At 38.2% G+C, this 20,259-nt stretch overlaps 1 protein-coding gene across 1 annotated transcript; it reads right to left on the bottom strand.

The window, feature by feature from the left end:
• Nucleotides 1-1,271: 1,271 nt before the first annotated feature.
• Nucleotides 1,272-6,267, bottom strand: si:dkeyp-59c12.1 (Ras-related and estrogen-regulated growth inhibitor-like protein). Its single transcript, XM_057837019.1, has 4 exons — nt 6,180-6,267; nt 6,037-6,090; nt 5,797-5,873; nt 1,272-3,089 (listed from the first exon to the last, which is right to left on the bottom strand). The coding sequence occupies exons 1-4, from the start codon at nt 6,226-6,228 to the stop codon at nt 2,685-2,687; spliced, it is 585 nt and encodes a 194-aa protein (XP_057693002.1). The 5' UTR covers nt 6,229-6,267; the 3' UTR covers nt 1,272-2,684.
• Between the last annotated feature and the right edge of the window lie 13,992 nt (nt 6,268-20,259).

Raw genomic sequence — 20,259 nt, 5'->3', positions numbered from 1 at the left:
ATATAGACCCCACTCACCAACGTCACACAATGACGTGTCGCTGTATTGTGCCGCCATATTGTCCGTCATTGGGTGTCCGTATTCTCAATGGTCTCAATTTATCGTGCAATTCATGGAAGCCCCGGTGCTTTCAGACACTGTAAACTCATTGGATGTGTTGCATAAAAGGCGTTATGTGGAAAAGCTTCGGTCGATCCATTCGCCAGATCCATATTTGATGCCTAAATCGATATTTTTCGACCCGCTGTCTTCGCCGTCTCTGCCTGACATCTGCTACCCTGATATCTACAACTATCTTGTCCACAGAAACTCAGCCTATTCTCACGAAACTTTGACAAACTTTAAGAGCAGCACTCTAAGCAACATTACCCCGTGCGACTCTTTACTTCCAATTTTCTAAAATGGCGACAATCAATTAAAATAAAAAGTTGACTGCGATGGCCGACGCTTCAAGGATAGGTGGATATTGGACTATTTCTTCAATAAAATACGCAACAACTGTGTCTGCCTCATTTGCAAAGAGACAGTCACTGTTTTCAAAGAGTTCGATGTGACGCGATATTACCAAACAAGACACGCTGACATGTACGACAACATTACAGGGAAGCAGCAGTATTTCGCAAGAGCCCGAGTATTAATTAATTAATTAACAAAAATTATAATTATTACAATTTTTATTTTTTTATTATTATTATTATTATTATTATTATTATTATTATTATTATTATTATTATTATTATTATTATTATTATTGCAACCAACCGCCACACACGCCTTCACCATTTTGATTATAAATGTTAACGAGCAGAAAAACACGCCGTAATAGGAGGAATTTACTTAGCGGTAATGCGTAAACACGACGAGCTGACGGACAATATGGCGCAGAGGCGTGGTTGTGACGTCATGTGAGTGGGGTCTATTGGGTCAAAACAAAAAGTCTTTCAGTGACGCACCGATTGTCAAAGATTGTATGAGTGCAGTTGCTGAAACTTTGCTTCATGGAAAGCAAAAAGAAGTCCCCCCGTCAGCATCCACAATCAAAAAAAAAAAAAAAAAATTATTGAACATGCTCTTATGTTGCTATTTAATGATTCAATTAAAACACTTTTTAGTTTTATGCGCCTTTTATATATTATTTACAATTTTGAATGTTGTAATTATCAGCATGGCCACGTAAAGATACGTTTGTATTTTGGGGGGGAAAAAAATAGGAAAAAAAAAAAAGCATTAAAAATATTTCCAGGCCCAAGATTGTTGTAATTTTTTAAATTTCGGACCCAGAGGATTTTTAATTCATGACCCCTGCTCTAGATCATCTATGTCCAAGTTACACAAGCATAATCTATGCCTTTTTCCAAATTACACAAGCACTTTCACTGTCATCTGCCTGATTGCGCTCATGCCATTTTCAGAAAATACATTGCACAACCTGCCATGTTATGAGAGTACCATTTGGGGAATAATTTTCACACACACACACTACATTAAAAACATTTATATACATTTGTGAAACCTATGTACAACGAGGGTTTGCTTAGACAATATTGTGTAAATTAATTCCTTCCCAACAGACACATTCACAACAAAAATAAATGAATCACATGTTTAAAAGACAACTGTGATTATACATTTAGTCATTAAGTGGTACCGTACACACGTAAATCTTCGAGAAATGAACCCTTTCTCGAAACAATTGGCTAAATTTGTTCAATGCCCTTCATCTCACCCTCATTATCTCAAGGTAAATCAAAAACCAAAGTACAAATCAATTCACTTGAAAGAAGACACTGGAATAAGAAACACAGGATGCACAGACACTGACATTGACAATCACGCAACAAAGACAGACTGAACATAAGGAGCTTATATACAGAGACATGGGGTAACGAGACACAGGTGTGTGACACAAGAGGCAGCTGATTGGTCGACACACAAGGAGCAGGCACAACAGGTGAAATCAATAGGCAATCATTAGGACAAGACACAAAAAGGCACAAACACAAAATGAACATAAACACCAAACAAACCCAAACCTCTTAAAAGTTTGATATCACATATCAAGTATGAGTGGCAGAAAATGTTTTAATCTTCTTTTAGTTCATTTTCCAAAGAGATACTTATTGTGACGTCAGTTGAATTCACTTGTCAAAGCAAAATACTTGATGGATCTCCAAAAACTGGTATATTGAGTCACTCATATCTGAAGGCACCACTGTGTATATATATATATATATATATATATATATATATATATACATATATATACACATATATATATACACACACACACATATATACATATATACACATATATATACACACACACACACACACATACATATATATACACATATATATACACACACACACACATATACATATATATACACATATATATACACACACACACACACACATACATATATATACACATATATATACACACACACACACACACACATACATATATATACACATATATATACACACACACACACACATACATACACATATATATATATATATATATATATGTATATCAAGGACCTTTTTTGTTATCTTATCAGTCATTCAAGTAGTTTGCGTGAAGTTGAGTTGAATCAACTTTGTGTTGTTGTTTCCACTGTCATGAATGTCTTTTGGCATTCTTAGAACGGATGCATCTGTTTCCTCCTACGATTCTCCTAAATGGAGTCCGTCCGTCGTCTGGTAAAGACTGCAGACACGCTTTTGACAATGCCCTTGAGACCCGGCGGCCTCTTGGCGTCCCTCATACTTCCAATCAGCCCGTGGAAAACGGCCAGCACGCCATGGTAGTTCTCAGCTGCCGACACCTCGTAGAAGAGGCAACCGGCGTTGATGGCCAGCTGGCGTCCCTCCTCGCTGGCCACCGTCCGACGGTGGTGGAGGTCGCGTTTGTTGCCCACGATGGCCACGGGCGCCTTGGGACAGCCTCGGGAAGACTTGATGGCGTGCACCAAACGGACCACGGCATTGAAGCTAGCGCGGTCGCAGATGCTGTAGGCTAAGATGAAGCCGTTGGCCCATTGAAGTTTTCTTTGCAGGAGCATTGTCTTTACCGAGATGTCCTTTGACCGTAAGAAAAAAAAAAGAGTAAGAAGCTAAAACCAATAGTCTCAAAGTCCGGTAAATATAAGTAATCATTGTTGCATTTATCACATTGTACAGTGGTATGAAAAAGTATCTGAACCTTTTGGAATTCCTCACATTTCTGGATAAAATCACCATCAAATGTAATATGATCTTTGTCAAAATCACACAGATGAAAAAAAAAGTGTCTGCTTTAACCAGGGGTGAAAGTGGTTAGAATTTCTTGCAGGAACTCCCCGACGTGAAGGTCACCACGAAGCCAGAAATATTATTTATTTATTTATTTATTTATTTATTTTCATTTTTGGAGGGGGTGGGGTCAAACCTCTTAAAACTACTGAAATGCAAAAACTGTTTTGGCACAATTATTTCTATAACACATACAAAACTGATTTTCATTCAAAATTGTATTTTTTTCAATGATTTGCAAAATAAAAGTCAACAAAAACGGCACTAACCCCAACCTCCATCTCCTAATTTTTATTTTCCCTCATTTCTTCACATACTAAATGCCAAATCTCAATTTTAACTACTTAAGAACACAGGATGTATATTAAAATTGAAGTTAATGTAAACATTTACTTTTGCTTTTTTTTTTTTTTTTTTATAATAAAGATATAAGTAACATACATTCAGAAAAATAAGTACAAATGACTTATATTATGCAGAGTGAAATGGAATATATTTTGAAGATCGAGCAAACTGACTTTTTTTTTTTTTAATCATAATGAAATGAATAAGTAGCCTAACATAAATGAACAAATATAAGTCCAAAGTGCATATTGACAGCTAAAATGTTCAGAACCTCCCCATCAGAGCAAATAAAACTAAATATGATAAATAAGCCTCCTCAACTCTTTTGTCGCTCTTAAAGATTTGATCCATTTAATGTTGCATTGCCCTTTTTTTGTCACATCAATTCAACAAACTTTTTTTTTTTTTTTTGCTGTTCCAGAAAACATGCACATTTGAACAAATATGAGCTAACTATCTCTGCTGATCACATGTCAGTAGGGGTGCAACGATTAATCGAATAACTCGAGTATTCGATTAGAAAATTAGATTCAAATTAAATTTTGCTGCTTCGAGTATTCGTTTAATTAAAGTGGTGTTGTAGTGGTTTGTTTTGAAAGTGTTTGCATTTAGTTTTTTGATTTGGGTGGATACACTGCCCTCGAGTCTGCCTCTATTTACACGGCTGAATCCAGCTGTTCCCTGTTAAGACCAACATAAGCTATGTTTTTGTTATACTAATGTTTTTTTTAATGCATTCATAACTTAGTATATAGGTATATTTAGCCGTTTTTTGTGGGAATATGTGTCTGAACCATTTGTTAAGAGCATTGTAAAAAAAAAAAAAAAGAATAAATAAAAAATAACGTTAGCATGGAGGAATGGGTCAAAATACCAGCAACAGTGTGTGAAAAGCTTGTGAAGAGTTACAGAAAACTTTTGGCCTCCGTTATTGCCAACAAAGGGTACATAACAAAGTATTGAGATGAACTTTTGGTATTGACCAAATACTTATTTTTCACCATGATTTGCAAATAAATTCTTTAAAAATCAAACAATGTGATTTTGTTTTTGTTTTTCCACATTCTGTCTCTCATGGTTGAGGTTTACCCATGTTGACAATTACAGGCCTCTCTAATATTTTCCAAGTGGAAGAACTTGCACAATTAGAGGTTGACTAAGTACTTATTTGCCCCACTGTGTTTACCTCCTTTTCATTTGCTGAATGTGCCAGTCCCCCCCCCCCCCCGAACACACGTTCGATTGGCGGATGACTTGACCCACCCCCTACACACACCTACACACACACACAGACGCTTACACTCACACAGCCCCAACAGAAATACATGTCGACAAGATACTGCCTCCGTCGAAGAGGAGGGATATTAGAAGTTTTTTGTTTTTTTTCCCGAACAGTAGCAGGCACTGTAAGTGATTTAAAAAGATGCCAATGTCGTGTAGGTGGGAAACACACCATTAATTTTGCTACTGAAAGTCCGACCTGCATTAGAGTTAGCATAACATTAAACTGTGAACTTGCTAACCTGCAAAACTTGGGTAGGAAGCTGCTATTTTTCCTCAAACGCACGTTTGAATGGCTGATGACTTGACCGCCATTTTTTTCTTGATGTAGGTGAAAAATGACCGACTTTTAGATGTATGGGCCTAATAAGAACAAATGGTAATATATACTAAAAGAAGGGGAAGAATCTGATGCATTTATCTAATAACTTAGCCTTTAAAACTCAAAACAAAATGAAAAAAAATAGTCGACTAGATTTAAGAAAAATGATCAGATTAAGATATTATGCAGTAAAATTTGCAGTTTGAAAGTTGGTACACGTTAATACAGCTTTATTTTGCATTAATCATTTAGCCTATCAATTAATTAGGTTCTTATTGGTGAGAAATGTAGCCCTGACTGCCGTTCACCCATTCTGTCTGGTCTTATTAATGTCCTGACCCCAGCAAAAAGTGTATAGCAGCTTATACTTATATCGTCCCTACCATTATTGAAACCAAACCTACGCCATGACGTACAGTATATTTCAGAATCTGAATTTTGGCACAGTTACTCAAGTACAAAAGTTAAAGGTGCATTCTAATTTTAAGTATCTGCACATCTATTTAAGAATAGTCTATGTAGTTTTACCGCATCTGGCATCCGCTTACCTGAGAATATGGTGAATCCCAAATATTAACAGCAATTTCCCTCCCATCCACTATGAATCTGTGACTGTAGACCGAGTCTGAAAGACAAACGCAACCTTTTCACATGACATTCTCATAAAGTCAGTCCACTATTAACTCACTGGCGATCAATCGCTGCCAGCCTCTCCCAGTCACAATTAATTGGACGTCTAGCGCCGTCAATGGCAATGAAAGACAAATAGCTGTGTCACGTTCACTCACCAATGTCTCCATACTCTCCTATGAACCTCCGCGTCAGCAGACGTACTGTAAGAGCTGCATGCAAGACAACACAATTCATTCCATTAAAAAATATATTTCACCAATATAATAAAAATGCACATTCGCACATAAATTGTGATTACCTGTTTTGCCCACGCTCTCAGTGCCCATCACGACCACGTTAGCTTGCATGATGTTGCGCGTCCATGAAGACACTGAGCTGCTGAGCCTGGTGTGAAGTGTGAACAGCTGGGCGCGTGCACGCGCCTATTTCAAGCGGGCTTGCGCAACAGAGGGCGGAGTTTTATCATGTGTGACCAATGACCATAACAACTGCAACGTGCCTTGTGTACCAACCCTGCATTGGGCTAGATCAGTGCTTCTCAATTATTTTCTGTTACGCCCCCCCCACAGGAAGACGTAAACGTTCCGCCCCCCCCCCCCCCCCCCCCAACTCTCCAGTGGCGCCTCCAGAAATTTTTCATAGGAGTGGCCAGATGGGGCCACTTAAAATCTTGGGGTGGCCAAAACTAAAAGCTGTAATTTCAGGTTTTCATTATATTATTGCTGTAAAAAGGTCAGGGGGAAACTATCAGAAAGACTTAAGGACACGGCTACTGATATACTTTGGTGTATTGTGTAATATTTGATGTTACTAATGATTTAACGTGCATAGTCCGTAACTGTCCAGTCAACATTTTGAGTTCTACAACAATTCTGTTTTATTGTGTTATGTATATATTAGGCATAAGGTGTACATTTAACTATAGGGCTGTCAAACGAGTAAAAATTTTAATCGAGTTAATCACAGCTTAAAATCTAGTTAATCGTAATTAATCGCAATTCAAACCATCTCTAAAATATGCCATATTTTTCCGTAAATTATTGTTGGAATGGAAAGATAAGACAAGACGGATATATACGTTCAACATACTGTACATAAGTACTGTATTTGTTTATTATAACAATAAATCCACAAGATGGCATTAACTTTATTAACATTCTTTCTGTGAAAGGGATACGCGGATAGAAAGACTTGTAATTCTTAAAGGATAAATGTGAGTTTGTATATTGTGACTAAATATTGCCATCTAGTGTATTTGTTGAGCTTTCAGTAAATGATACTGTAGTGACATAACTGTTCTGCCCAAATGCATGATGGGAAGTGGTGCAACCATGCTATATCTTCTCTGTGTTGGGTACACTACAAGGTGTTAAGAAAAAGATCGACTCCTGTCATTCTTCCCCACGTCGCTTCCCACAATATTTATAGTTGCTGTGGGAGAGATGACAAAGCTTTTCCAAATTAAAAGCACGGCCCCAATGAATGCTTGTATCTATTCCACTCTGCCTCTTATCTCTGTATATTATAATCCTCCTGACTACCAGTAGTTCAAATTTGTCCTCTGTACAGGACATTTATAAACCTAAATATCTCCCACCCACTGCATCCAATTGAGTTCATTCCTTTTGTGCTCTATAGGGGACATTCAGAGCTTTCCATTGATACCAAATGTGTAGGGGTGGGGTTTTGTTAACCTTTACTTTACCATGGAAGAAAATGGCTTTCGTCAATGCAAGCACGTTTTATGGGAAGAGGAAAAGTAAGTGTTTAATACTTTTTATCGAACACATTTTGTCTTAAAATGTTGTTGGCGTTTTGTCTATAAGACTCTTAAGAACACATTTAAGTGTTGTTTGAGTTATTTTAAGTGTATTTTAGCAGAGTATTCGAGTGTTTAAAAAATGTCCTCTGTATCGGACATTTGAAGTACTTTCGTACATTTTACTCTTTCCCAAATGACGAGAAAGGTCATTTTCAGGAGCAGAGTGAATTTTACTGTAGATTGTTGATGGAAACTCAGACATTGAGTTATCTGATGAAGATGATGAAGATCCACTATTTGAGGCAGAAATAGAGGAAGATGATTCAGGGATGTCTGAGGAAGAAATTCAAGCAGAGCAGACCAGAAATCGGTTTTACAAATTGAGAAACTCCATCAAGCTTGTTAACGACCTTGATGTTTCAAATGAAGAAAAAACAAGTGACGTCTTGTGGAGAATCAGGGCCCTCTTGACCAAAGTACGACAAGGACGTCTGAGTCTGCCAAGAACAGGAAAATTGTGACAAGCAAATGGTTCCTTTGACTGATCGATACCCAGTGTGCCATTATGTACCAGGCAAACCAAACCCAAGTAGACTCAAGGTAAATATTTGTCTTGGGTGCACCAACTGGTCTAGTTTTGGATTTTGGGGTCTACAAAGGAAAGACAACCTTCACAGTTTCAGGAGGAAAGAGCATTGGGGAACAAGCTGTTCTTCAATTGACATAGTCTGTTCTCAAGGCACCCACCTGTCCTTTGACAGGTACTTTACAACAATCAGCCTCCTTGACACCCTGATGACGAAAGGACCGACAGGGACTAACAGGGTTCCAAAAGACTGCAAGATCAGAGGGGATGAGCTCTTCAAAAAGGACTAAAAAGGGTCACTAGAGATGGTTGGGAGACAACTCATGGCTTCAGTAAAAGAGTGACTGCCAGTGTCTGGTGAAGAAACCACAGAAGTTCCTTGTCTTCAAACTGCTCCTTGGTGAAGGATTAATTGCACGAGCCCAAGCAGAACGTGTAGCAATTGACAGTGAAGATGACTTCACACCCCCATGTCAAAAATGAAAAAAACAGACAAATGCAGCTCTGAGACACTATGGTGCTGTGCATCTTCCAGAGATGGTGGATGAAATACATGCATCAAGGTGTCACCGATCTGGCTGCAACTGTAAAACATACAGTATGTTACAGGCTCCGAATGCAAGATTTCCTTTGTGTTTCCAAGAAAGGGAATTGCTTTTGAAGTATCCTACCAAACAAACACAATGGAAGCAAAAGTGAAACAAAAGAAAAGACATGATGCACAGTTATGTTTATGTTGAACCCTTTGTCAAGTTGACTCTTTGATATTTTCTGTTGGACAAACTGTTTGACAATGAAGTTCTGTTTCCCCTGTATTGGGTTCCGATGTCCACTGTAGAGGACACATCAAAGCTTAAAAACAAAAGTAAAAATTTCAAAAAATTCTTTTGCTGTATTCTAATTACTTCACATGGATTGGGGAATTTCAAAATAAATGTGATTGGACAACATTTTTTTTACCTGGTAGTCAGGAGGATAAGTCAAACGGCGCCATTGTAGGCTGTTCGCGGCAATGCGTGAATGAGTTGTACCGCGAATGCGTTAATTGCGATAAATATTTTCACGTGTTTAATTTTTAAAAATTAATTAGCGCCCGTTAACGTGATAAATTTGACAGCCCTCCATTTAACTAAACAAAATTAATGCATTCATTTGGGAAAAAAATGCATAACTGATGCTACAACAATCTAACGATATACTGGCAAGCGGGGCGGCCAGTGGGGTGGCCAACTAATTTATAGGGGTGGCCGTGGCCACCCCTGGCCACCCCCTGGTGGCGCCACTGCTGTAAATGTACTGTCGTATCATTTGTCTATAAAATTCTTATTATTATAGGTACACCTCTGCATAAGATTGTGTCCTTTTTAATTTTAAAAAAGAAAAAAAAATAGGGTTAAAAAAAGAACACATCCATACTGTAAAAATACACTCAAGATACATTTTTTGACCGTTCGATACTGAAAAACAATAATAATAAATTCAAAAAAATAATCATAAAGTCTAATTGATTGGCAACATTAACTCAAAAGGGACAATATGCCAAACCATTAGACTGAAAAACACAAATTAATAGAACAAAAACTACAGCGTCATTGGACAGAGAGACAGATTTTATTTTTGCTGCAGGCAGTATCAGCTCCTTTGCTGTGGTGTTGGGTTATTTTGCATTGAGCAACTTGGTATGCCACCTTATGTGATGCTGACAGTGCTCGCTGGTTTACTGATGTAACACTGACAACGCGGGACGATTGTTGGCAATATTCTGCACCTTTTCGCTGAAAAAAAAAATCCTGCTGTCCGCTGCAAACATTTTTAGACAAAGTAAACAGAATGGTCTTCCTCGTCTCCCACTGTACTAAAAGTCGAAAGCCAAATGCTACATACGCTTCGTCGTATTTCTTTGTCTTAGCTTTTCATATATCCAGTGCTCTTTTCTGTGTGCTCTTGTTTGGCTCAAAAATACTGCGCACATGCTGAAAATGAGGAGCCACTGCCACCCACTCAGCAGATGTGCAATTACACTTTATTCTAGTTCTGCAAAAAAAGTATGTTCCCCAAGGTCACATGCGCCACCCCTATCATCACTCTGCGCTAATGATTGAGCATTGGTTGATTAATTGATTGATTGACCAAACAAGTCCATATTTGCAGTGCAATAGAAAATAAGCCATATTGTGAATTTAACAATATAGGGCTGTGAAAAACGAAATTGGATTGAAATAGGATCTGTATTCGCCGCCAGAGGTCAGCAGACTTCAAGAAACAGAGCACACTGAGACAGTTTGCCTTTCACACACTCCATTGGAACAAAAATGTTAATTCAGTCTTCACCAAACAGATACAGTTCAGTACAGAATTGTGTTGGGTAAAAAAAAAAAAAACAACTACAAAATTGTTCGTTTGTTTACATTTTGCAGTAAAAAAAAAAAAAATTCTGCAATATAAAAAGTACTAGTATTTATCTAAATTTATTAGACATGACTCACATTTTAGGTTGAGGTATGGCTCTGCTAGTCTTTTACATGTTTTTAAATTGTAACATTTCATGTAACAATGCGTTTTCGTATTTTTGCTGATATGGCCTAAAAAAAATTGGGGACCATTGGCTGCCATTATCGACTCTAGACAGGAGCAGACTGGGACTAAGAAGCAGCCCTGGACTTTGACTCAGCCCAGCCCACAAGAATCGCTGTACACAGCATGCCCCCGGACCCCCCTGAATTTAAAAAAATATTTTATTGTAAAATGCATCAATTTCGTTCACTTTGAGAGAAAAATGAAGAAAATGTGTCTAGACTGTGACTGTCTGACTTGGGGTGCTCAAAGTACTGCAAGGCTGAACTGGAGTTGGATTCATCTTCTGCCCTAGCTCTATAATCAAGCTGAATAAACAAATAAAAGATTTTTTGAAGCAAGTTTTATGTATCCAATTGATTATAATAGCACCTATCCCCTGTGTCTATAAAATGATTTCATTGTTTATGCCATAATTAATCTTGCCACACAAATAATACATTTCAATGAAAATACAATAAACATTTCAAGACAAATCCTGTATACATAACCTTCATTGGAAAGTATTAACCAGAAAACAAAACAATATATAAATGATTAAAAATATATATCATATCAATTTAACTACCTAAACTTTAAAGTAAAACCATTCATTTTATTCATATTTTGTTATATTTCTTCTGAATTAATATTGCTGCTCCGTGTGCATACATTGTTTTACAGCTAGTGTTTTTTGCTCTTATCGCTCTATCCTGCCCCTTCGTGGGCCACAACAAGTCTTTCAGCCAGGCGCATTGCTGCCACCTGTCGGATTGGATGCGAACTGTAGATAATCACAGAGTATAGGGGGGATAAAAACAGTGATGAATGTATAGCGGTCGCCGGCCGTTCTGTGATCCTCCAGAAGCTACAGATTACCAGTCCGCCCCTGACTCTTGATGTCCGATCCATTGGATTGGATGTTTATCGGACCAATCGCAATGTTTATTGGACCCCCCCCCCCCCCCCACACACACACACACACACACACTACCCTTTGTATACTGCAAATTTATAACGACTTAATGAGATGTTTTTTTTCTGAAATCTAGTCGAATAATTTTCTCCATCTGGTTTTGATATATGTCATGCTGGCCGTATATGGTATATATGTCATCTATGTTATATTTTCTGTACCTACCTTTATTTTGCTTGCAATCAAAAAACACAAAAGAAAATGGGGGGGAGATGTTCAATCCTTATCATTTCATACAAAACTCCAAAAATGGGCCGGACAAAAAATATTTGCACCCTTTGAAAACTCATGTGATGCGTCTCTAATTTGTGTAATTAACAGCACCTGTTACTTACCTGTGGCACATAACAGGTGGTGGCAATAACTAAATCACACTTGCAGCCAGTTAAAATGGCTTAAAGCTGACTCAACCTCTGTCCTGTGTCCTTGTGTGTACCACAATGAGCATGGAGAAAAGAAAGAAGACCAAAGAACTGTCTGAGGACTTGAGAAGCAAAATTGCGAGGAAGCACGGGCAATCTCAAGGCTACAAATCCATCTCCAAAAACCTGAATGTTCCTGTGTCTACCGTGCGCAGTGTCATCAATAAGTGTAAAGCCCATGGCACTGTGGCTCACCTCCCTAGATGTGGACGGAAAAGGCAAGGCAAGGCAAGGCAAATTTATTTATATAGCACAATTCAACACAAGGCAATTCAAAGTGCTTTACATCACATGAAGACCATAAAAATCACATTTAAATCAACACAACGTAAAAACCAAGACAAATGATCACATCTAATCACAGAATAAAAATAAATAAATAAAAATAAAACAAAAATAAAAATAAAGCAAAAACTACTACTACTAATAATCATTGAAATCAGCAATGGAGATAAGCACAATAGGAATAGAAGGCAGGTAGGTTGAAATATATAGACAGTTATGGATATGCAGTGCCAAACAAAAGCGTTTTTAGCCCTGATTTAAAGGAGCTAACAGTTTGAGCATACTTCAGACGTTCGGGTAACTTGTTCCAGAGGTGAGGAGCATAATAACTAAATGCTGCCTCACCCCTCTTGGTTCTTGTTCTTGGAACATGCAGAAGACCCGTTCCAGACGACCTTAGGGGTCTAGATGTCTCATAGGAATCTAACAAGTCAAGCATGTATTTTGGTCCAAGGCCATTAAGTGTTTTGTAGACGAGCAGTAGTATTTTATAGTCTATCCTTTGACTCACTGGAAGCCAGTGTAGCGATTTCAAAACCGGTGTAATGTGGTCCAGCTTCCTTGTATTTGTGAGGACTCTGGCTGCAGCATTCTGTACTAGCTGCAGCTTCCTGACTGATTTTTTATCAAGACCTGTAAATATACCGTTGCAGTAGTCCAATCTGCTGAAAATGAATGCATGCATAAGTTTTTCCATGTCTTGTTGAGTCAGAAGCCCCTTAATTCTGGTTATATTTTTTAGGTGGTAATAAGCGGATTTAGTGACGGACTTTAGATGGCTATCAAATTTTAGGTCTGAGTCAATAATTAGAAATATTGGCGAGAAATTTCAACTAAAGATTGTGCGGATGGTGGATAAAGAACCTCGAACCTGTCCTGCAGTCCGAGGGTACAACAGTGTCAACCCATACTATCGGTCAGCGTCTGAATGAAAAGGGACTCTATGGCAGGATACGCAGGAAGACCCCTCTTCTGATCCAGAGACATACAAAAACCAGGCTGGAGTTTGCCAAAACTTAACTGAGAAAGTCAAAAATGTTTTGGATGAATGTTCTCTGGTCAGATGAGACGAATGTAGAGCTTTTTGGGAAAAGACATCAACATAAGAGTTTACAGGGAAAAAAACAAGGCCTTCAAAGAAAAGAACACAGTCTCCATTAGACCTGGGAATCTTTGGGCACCTAACGATTCGATTATGATTACGATTCAGAGGCTCCGATTCGATTATAAAACAATTATTGATACACACCCCTCCTTTTTTAAAAATTATATAAATAGCGTTAACGCACGGTAATTAATTTTTTAAATCAATCACGTTAAAATAATATTTGACGCAATTAACGCACATGTCCCACTCAGACAGTATTCTGCCTTTTGGTAAATTTTACAGCAAGGCTTTTTGTGCTAACAGCGAACTCTTGTGGTCGCTTTGCGACATGGTTTATTTTTTTCTTGCCAGTTCAGTATGGCTGCACGACGTCTCGGGCTGATAATGTTGTGCTTATATGATCCTTGGACAAGATTTGTCCGTAAGTATGGTTGTTGTAAAGAATGTACATATTATGTTAGTAAGCGAAATGTTCTATTTTTTGTATGAGACGCTTTTTGTTTATATTTAGTGGACTGTATAGCGTGCTAAGCTAATGTTGTTGCTAATGCAATGCTTGTGTACTTTTTTGTTGTTGTAGTTTTACGACGGTCTAAAGAGGACAATGGTTTGAGGCTATTTTATTAATAAATCAGATGAAAAAGGGAGAAGTCTGATTATTAAGGCGTCGTTCACTAGCTGTCTAGCTTTGGAAAAAGTAGACGCTTCGGAGTGAGGACAGCATAGACAGATTTAAATGACAGTAGAGTGAAATGCCCACTACAGTCCTTATGTACCGTTGAATGTACGTGTTGAATGTACAGTGGGGAGAACAAGTATTTGATACACTGCCAATGGGTTTTCCCATTGGCAGTGTATCAAATACTTACTTGTTCTCCCCACTGTATATATCCATCTTGTGTCTTATCTTTCCATTCCAACAATTTATTTTACAGAATATATATATACTTTACAGAAAAATATGGCATATTTTATAGATGGTTTGAATTGCGATTAATTGCGATTAATTACGATTAATTCATTTTTAAGCTGTAATTAACTCGATTAAAAATTTTAATCGTTTGACAGCCCTAATATATATATATATATATATATATATATATATATATATATATATATATATATATATATATATAAAACACTATACAAATATACAAAACTAACAGTAAATAAAATACTCCAGTCCCCATTCTGTATTAGATGCTTTAAACTACATTCAATGAATTTAACGTTGTGAATCAACTGTTACAGTTGTTAAAATTGCTCCCGTTATTCCATAATTTCCCTTCTGTCTACTTATGACATGTCAAAGTTTTAAAACTGTTTCATCATTTAAAGATAGATTCAAGACAATATTTTGCCGATTTAGTATTTTAGCTAAAAAGTTAATTAGGTTCGCTACAACAGAGCCTTCTCGAAAAGTCTACTGCTTTAAGATGGCAGCTGTTTACTAACGCCGGCTGTCAAGTCTGTCATTTCGCATCTCTGTTCAATAATACATGTTCTAACACCGCCGTCGTCTGTCATTTTTCATCTAGTTGTACATATATATGATATCTACTGGAGCCGTATGTTTGTAGCAACTAGCAACTGTGTGTTGTTTGAGCCGCTGTCGGCCCGAGTTAGGTATGATTGTTGTTTTTTTTTATCTAGAGTTGAACATGATATTTACTCTCCGTCTGTTCCTCATTGCGTCCCAAAGACCGCGTTGACTGTGTTTTACTTCCACTTTAATTCAATAATCGGAATTTGGATGTTTGTGAATCGTTCTCGAATCTTTCATGGCCGAATCGCAAATAATATAAGAATCGGAAATTTCGCACGCCCACAGTGTCCCCACAGACAAACATGGCGGAGGTTCCCTGATGTTTTGGGGTTGCTTTGCTACCTCTGGCACTGGACTGCTTGACCGTGTGCAGGGCATTATGAAGTCTGAAGACTACCAACAAATTTTTACAGCATAATGTAGGGCCCAGTGTGAGAAAGCTGGGTCTCCCTCAGAGGTCATGGCTCTTCCAGCAGGACAATGACCTTTTGACCTTTGCATACTTTTGTCCGGCCCATTTTAGAGTTTTGTGTAAAATGATAATTTTTTTTTTCATTCTCTTTTGTGTTTTTCATTGCAAGCAAAATAAATGAAGATATTATAACCAAAGCATTTGCAAATGCGATCATTTTCTGTGAGAAATTGAGCATTATCTGACAGAATTGCAGTGGTGCCAATTCTTTTGGCCAGCACTGTATGTGTATTCACATATGAACTAAACTGAATGCGATATGAACTGAGCATGATGAACACAGAAAAACCAACAGTATTCTACATTATTTATTCAAATGTCCCCAAGTTCAACTTCAGGTTATTTCTCCATTGGAAGCATATTATTTGCATGGCAAGTTGGGCGTATAGCCTCTCCTTAAGATATCCTCCTTTCAGCAGTGTGTACCTCTCTGCGAAATCTTCTTATGGGCTTAACATACACACACGCCATATGCGAGGGTGTGTTTGTGTGCGTGTGGTAATTGCGTTCTTCACCCTTTCTGTGCAGTAAGGAAATGACGGACTTGATGTTCAGTCCCAGAACGGGACTGGCAATTCCTATTGTTGAATAGTAGCCCGCCTCAGGATAAGCCTTGGAGGGCAACGCCTCAGGGTTGTCATGGCGACGGGTGGCCGGTAAATAGTCTGTTATTGTGTCATTTGGATACAAGGCAGAAAACAGCTGCTACAACCAGACAGACGAGTCGGGTAACACGCACAAAGTCAGCTGAGACCTGTTTGAGAGATGGTAAGAAGACACAAAAGGTTGATTGGGATTTTCAAGTTGGGCAAGATGTCGACAATAAGAACAGAGAGAAGTAATTAGGTTTTATAATTATTGCTGTTAACGCTTTATAAGGGACTCATTTAACTCATTGGCTGTCACTGACGGTGCTAGAACTCTAATACAAATTGACTCCCATTAGAATAAAAAAAAAAAAGAAGACTACCATAAATACAGTGGTATGAAAAAATATCTGAACCTTTTGGAATTTCTCAAATTTCTGCATAAAATCGCCATCAAATGTGATCTGATCTTTGTCAAAATCACACAGATGTAAAAACAGGGGCTGCTTTAACTAAAACGACCCGAACATTTATAGGTTTTCATATTTTAATGAGGATACCATGCAAACAATGACAGAAGGGAGGGGAAATAAGTAAGTGAACCCTCTGCCAAAGGAGACTTTAAGAGAGCAATTGAAATCAATTTTTACCAAACAATTTCTGCCTATATTTTTATTTATTTATATTCCCCCCCCCCCCCCATTTATTTGAATGTATTTTTTTTTAAGTTGTGTTTTTCCTGATTTATTTTATTTAGAATTATTTATATATATATTTTTTTTAGTCCTGGCTTTTTTTTTTAATTTGCACTTTAATATATATTTGATTCCACCCCCAAATGTACCCTTCATTCATTCAATTCAGCCTTTTTTTTTTTTAATTCATTTTAATTTAATCATAATTATTTAACTATATTTTACTATATATATAACTATATATATATAACTATATACTCTTTTTCCAAGTTTTCATTTTTTAAATTACATTTATTTTATATATAATTTATTTTATTATTACTCAAGGCTTTTTAAATAGAATTTTTAAAAATTCTTTTTTTTACTCAATTTTTTAAACTATTTTTATCAATTAATTTATTCATTTTATTTAAAATTATTACAATGCATTTTTATTGCCCATCGCGAAATACAAATGGGGGCCATAATATATCGTCCCGTGAGCCGCAGTTGGCCCCTGGGCCACTTGTTTGAGATCCCTGTCCTATACGAATGTCATAAAAACATTTTAGAAAGAGAAATCAATTTGTGCATGACAAGGTTAATACAGAATTGTGTAAAAATAGACTTCTGTTAAGCCTAGAACTAAAAGTACAGTAAAAATACATGAATTTCCACTAGAATTCCAAGCCTTTCATTTACATTGGACTCAATTCAATATGGCAACACTCACAGGGAACCCAACCATAAATCAGTGGATTATTGCACTTTCTTTTCAAGGAAGTTTGATTCAAATCTTTGTTTCCGAACTGGGCATGGTTCCTTTTCCCACGTTGGCAGCTTCCTTCGCGAGCCTGCATCTGCCCCATTCTCGTCAAGTACGAAATAATAACAGCCCGGCCGCTTTCTCCTTTGCTTCTTTTAGCTGTTGACATTTTGATCGGGAGCGTTTGGCGTGGAAAGCTTTGGAACGCTGACTAATTGGAGCCAGTGTTGGAAAGGTTCTCTGCCACTGGAGGCTCTCAGGCTGCCATGACTTTATGACACTCGAGAGTTTTTCTATTCAGACTCGGGCATCTCGGCTTTTCACGGAACACTTAACATATCAACAAGCAGATTATGAGCTGTTTTATGACTCCTAGTTTTACCCTTTGATGCCTGAATTTACATTTGACATATGCACAGTATATCAAAAAATATATATATACATCCATCCATAGAAAATCTACAAACTACACTCACCGGCCACTTTATTAGGTACACCTGTCCAACTGCTCGTTAACACTTAATTTCTAATCAGCCAATCACATGGCGGCAACTCAGTGCATTTAGGCATATAGACATGGTTTAGGACAATCTCCTACAGTTCAAACTGAGCATCAGTATGGGGAAGAAAGGTGATTTGAGTGACTTTGAACGTGGCATGGTTGTTGGTGCCAAAAGGGCTGGTCTGAGTATTTCAGAAAATGCTGATCTACTGGGATTTGCACGCACAACCATCTCTAGGGTTTACAGAGAATGGTCCAAAAAACAAAAAATATCCAGGCAGTTCTGTGGGGGACAATACCTTGTTGATGCCAGAGGTCAGAGGAGAATGGCCAGACTGGTTTGAGCTGATAGAAAGGCAAAATTGACTCAAATAACCACCCCTTACAACCAAGGTTGGCAGAGAAGCATCTCTGAACGCACAATACGTCGAACTTTGAGGCAGATGGGCTACAGCAGCTGAAGACCACGCCGGTTGCCACTCCTTTCAGCTAAGAACAGGAAACCGAGGCAACAATTTGCACAAGCTCATCGAAATTGGACAAAAGAAGATTGGAAAAACGTTGCCTGATCTAATGGGTCTCGATTTCTGCTGCAACATTCGGATGGTAGGGTCAGAATTTGGCATCAACAACATGAAAGCATGGATCCATCCTGCCTTGTATCAACGGTTCAGGCTGGTGGTGGTGGTGGTGTAATGGTGTGGGGAATATTTTCTTGGCACTCTTTGGGCCCCTTGGTACCAATTGAGCATCGTTGACCATGTCCATCCCTTTATGACCACAATGTACCCAACTTCTGATTGCTACTTTCAGCAGGATAATGCGCCATGTCATAAAGCTGGAATCATCTCAGACTGGTTTCTTGAACATGACAATGAGTTCACTGTACTGAAATGACCTCCACAGTCACCAGATCTCAATCCAATAGAGTATCTTTGGGATGTGGTGGAACGGGAGATTCGCATCATGGATGTGCAGCCGACAAATCTGCACCAACTGTGTGATGCCATCATGTCAATATGGACCAAACTCGCTGAGGAATGCTTGCAGCACCTTGTTCAATCTGTGCCACGAAGAATTGAGGCAGTTCTGAAGGCAAAAGGGAGTCCAACCCGTTACTACCATGGTGTACCTAATAAAGTGGCCGGTGAGTGTATATATAAATCTACAAACCATTTACAGTGGTATGAAAAAGTATCTGAACCTTGGAATTTCTCACATTGCTGCATAAAATCACCATCGAATATGATCGGATCTTTGTCAAAATCAAACAGATGAAAAAACCGAGTCTGCTTTAACTAAAACCAACCAAACATTTACAGGTGTTCATATTTTAATGAGGATAGTATGCAAACAATGACAGAAGGGAGAAAAATAAGTAAGTGAACTATCACATTTTTTGTGCCCCCCACCCCCTTGGCAGCAATAACTTCAATCAGACGCTTCCTGTAGCTGCAGATCAGTCTGGCACATAGATCAGGACTAATCTAGGCCCATTCTTCACAACAAAACTGTTGTAGTTCTGTCAGATTCCTGGGATGTCTGGCATTTATCGCTGTCTTTAGGTCATGCCACAGCATCTGAATGGGGTTCAAGTCTAGACTTTGACTTGGTCACTCCAGAACGTGCATTTTGTTCTTCTGAGACCATTTTGAAGTTGATTTGCTTCTGTGTTTATGATCATTGACTTGTTGCAGTATCCATCTTCTTTTTAGCTTCAACTGTCTGACAGACGGCCTCAGGTATTCCTGCAAAACATCCTGATAAACGTCTGAATTCATTCTTCCATTTATGATTGCAGGTTGTCCAGGCCCTGAGGTAGCAAACAGCCCCAAATCATGATATCCTCCTCCCTGTTTCACGGTGGGGATGAGGTGGTGATGTTGGTGAGCTGTTCCATTTTTCTAGACTGGAACTCCACACTCGCCGCTGTTCCAGCTATAGAGTCTGGCGACTGTTCAGTGGATCAAATTCCCAAGGCGAAGCAAGCCACAGCAAACAACGGAGTGGACCAATCAGTGACGGGCGGACGTGACGTTGGTAAACGGACAAGAATCTCTAGCACGAGGAAGTAGAAATACGAGGAAAGAAGAGAACGGAGAAGTTTATTCAACATGGTTAGCGAGAGACAGACTGTTG

Source organism: Corythoichthys intestinalis, chromosome 5 (assembly GCF_030265065.1).
Source record: "Corythoichthys intestinalis isolate RoL2023-P3 chromosome 5, ASM3026506v1, whole genome shotgun sequence".
Lineage (NCBI taxonomy): Eukaryota > Metazoa > Chordata > Actinopteri > Syngnathiformes > Syngnathidae > Corythoichthys > Corythoichthys intestinalis.
The sequence above is the reverse complement of the archived record's forward strand: the minus strand, read 5'-3'. Positions and strand labels throughout refer to the sequence as shown.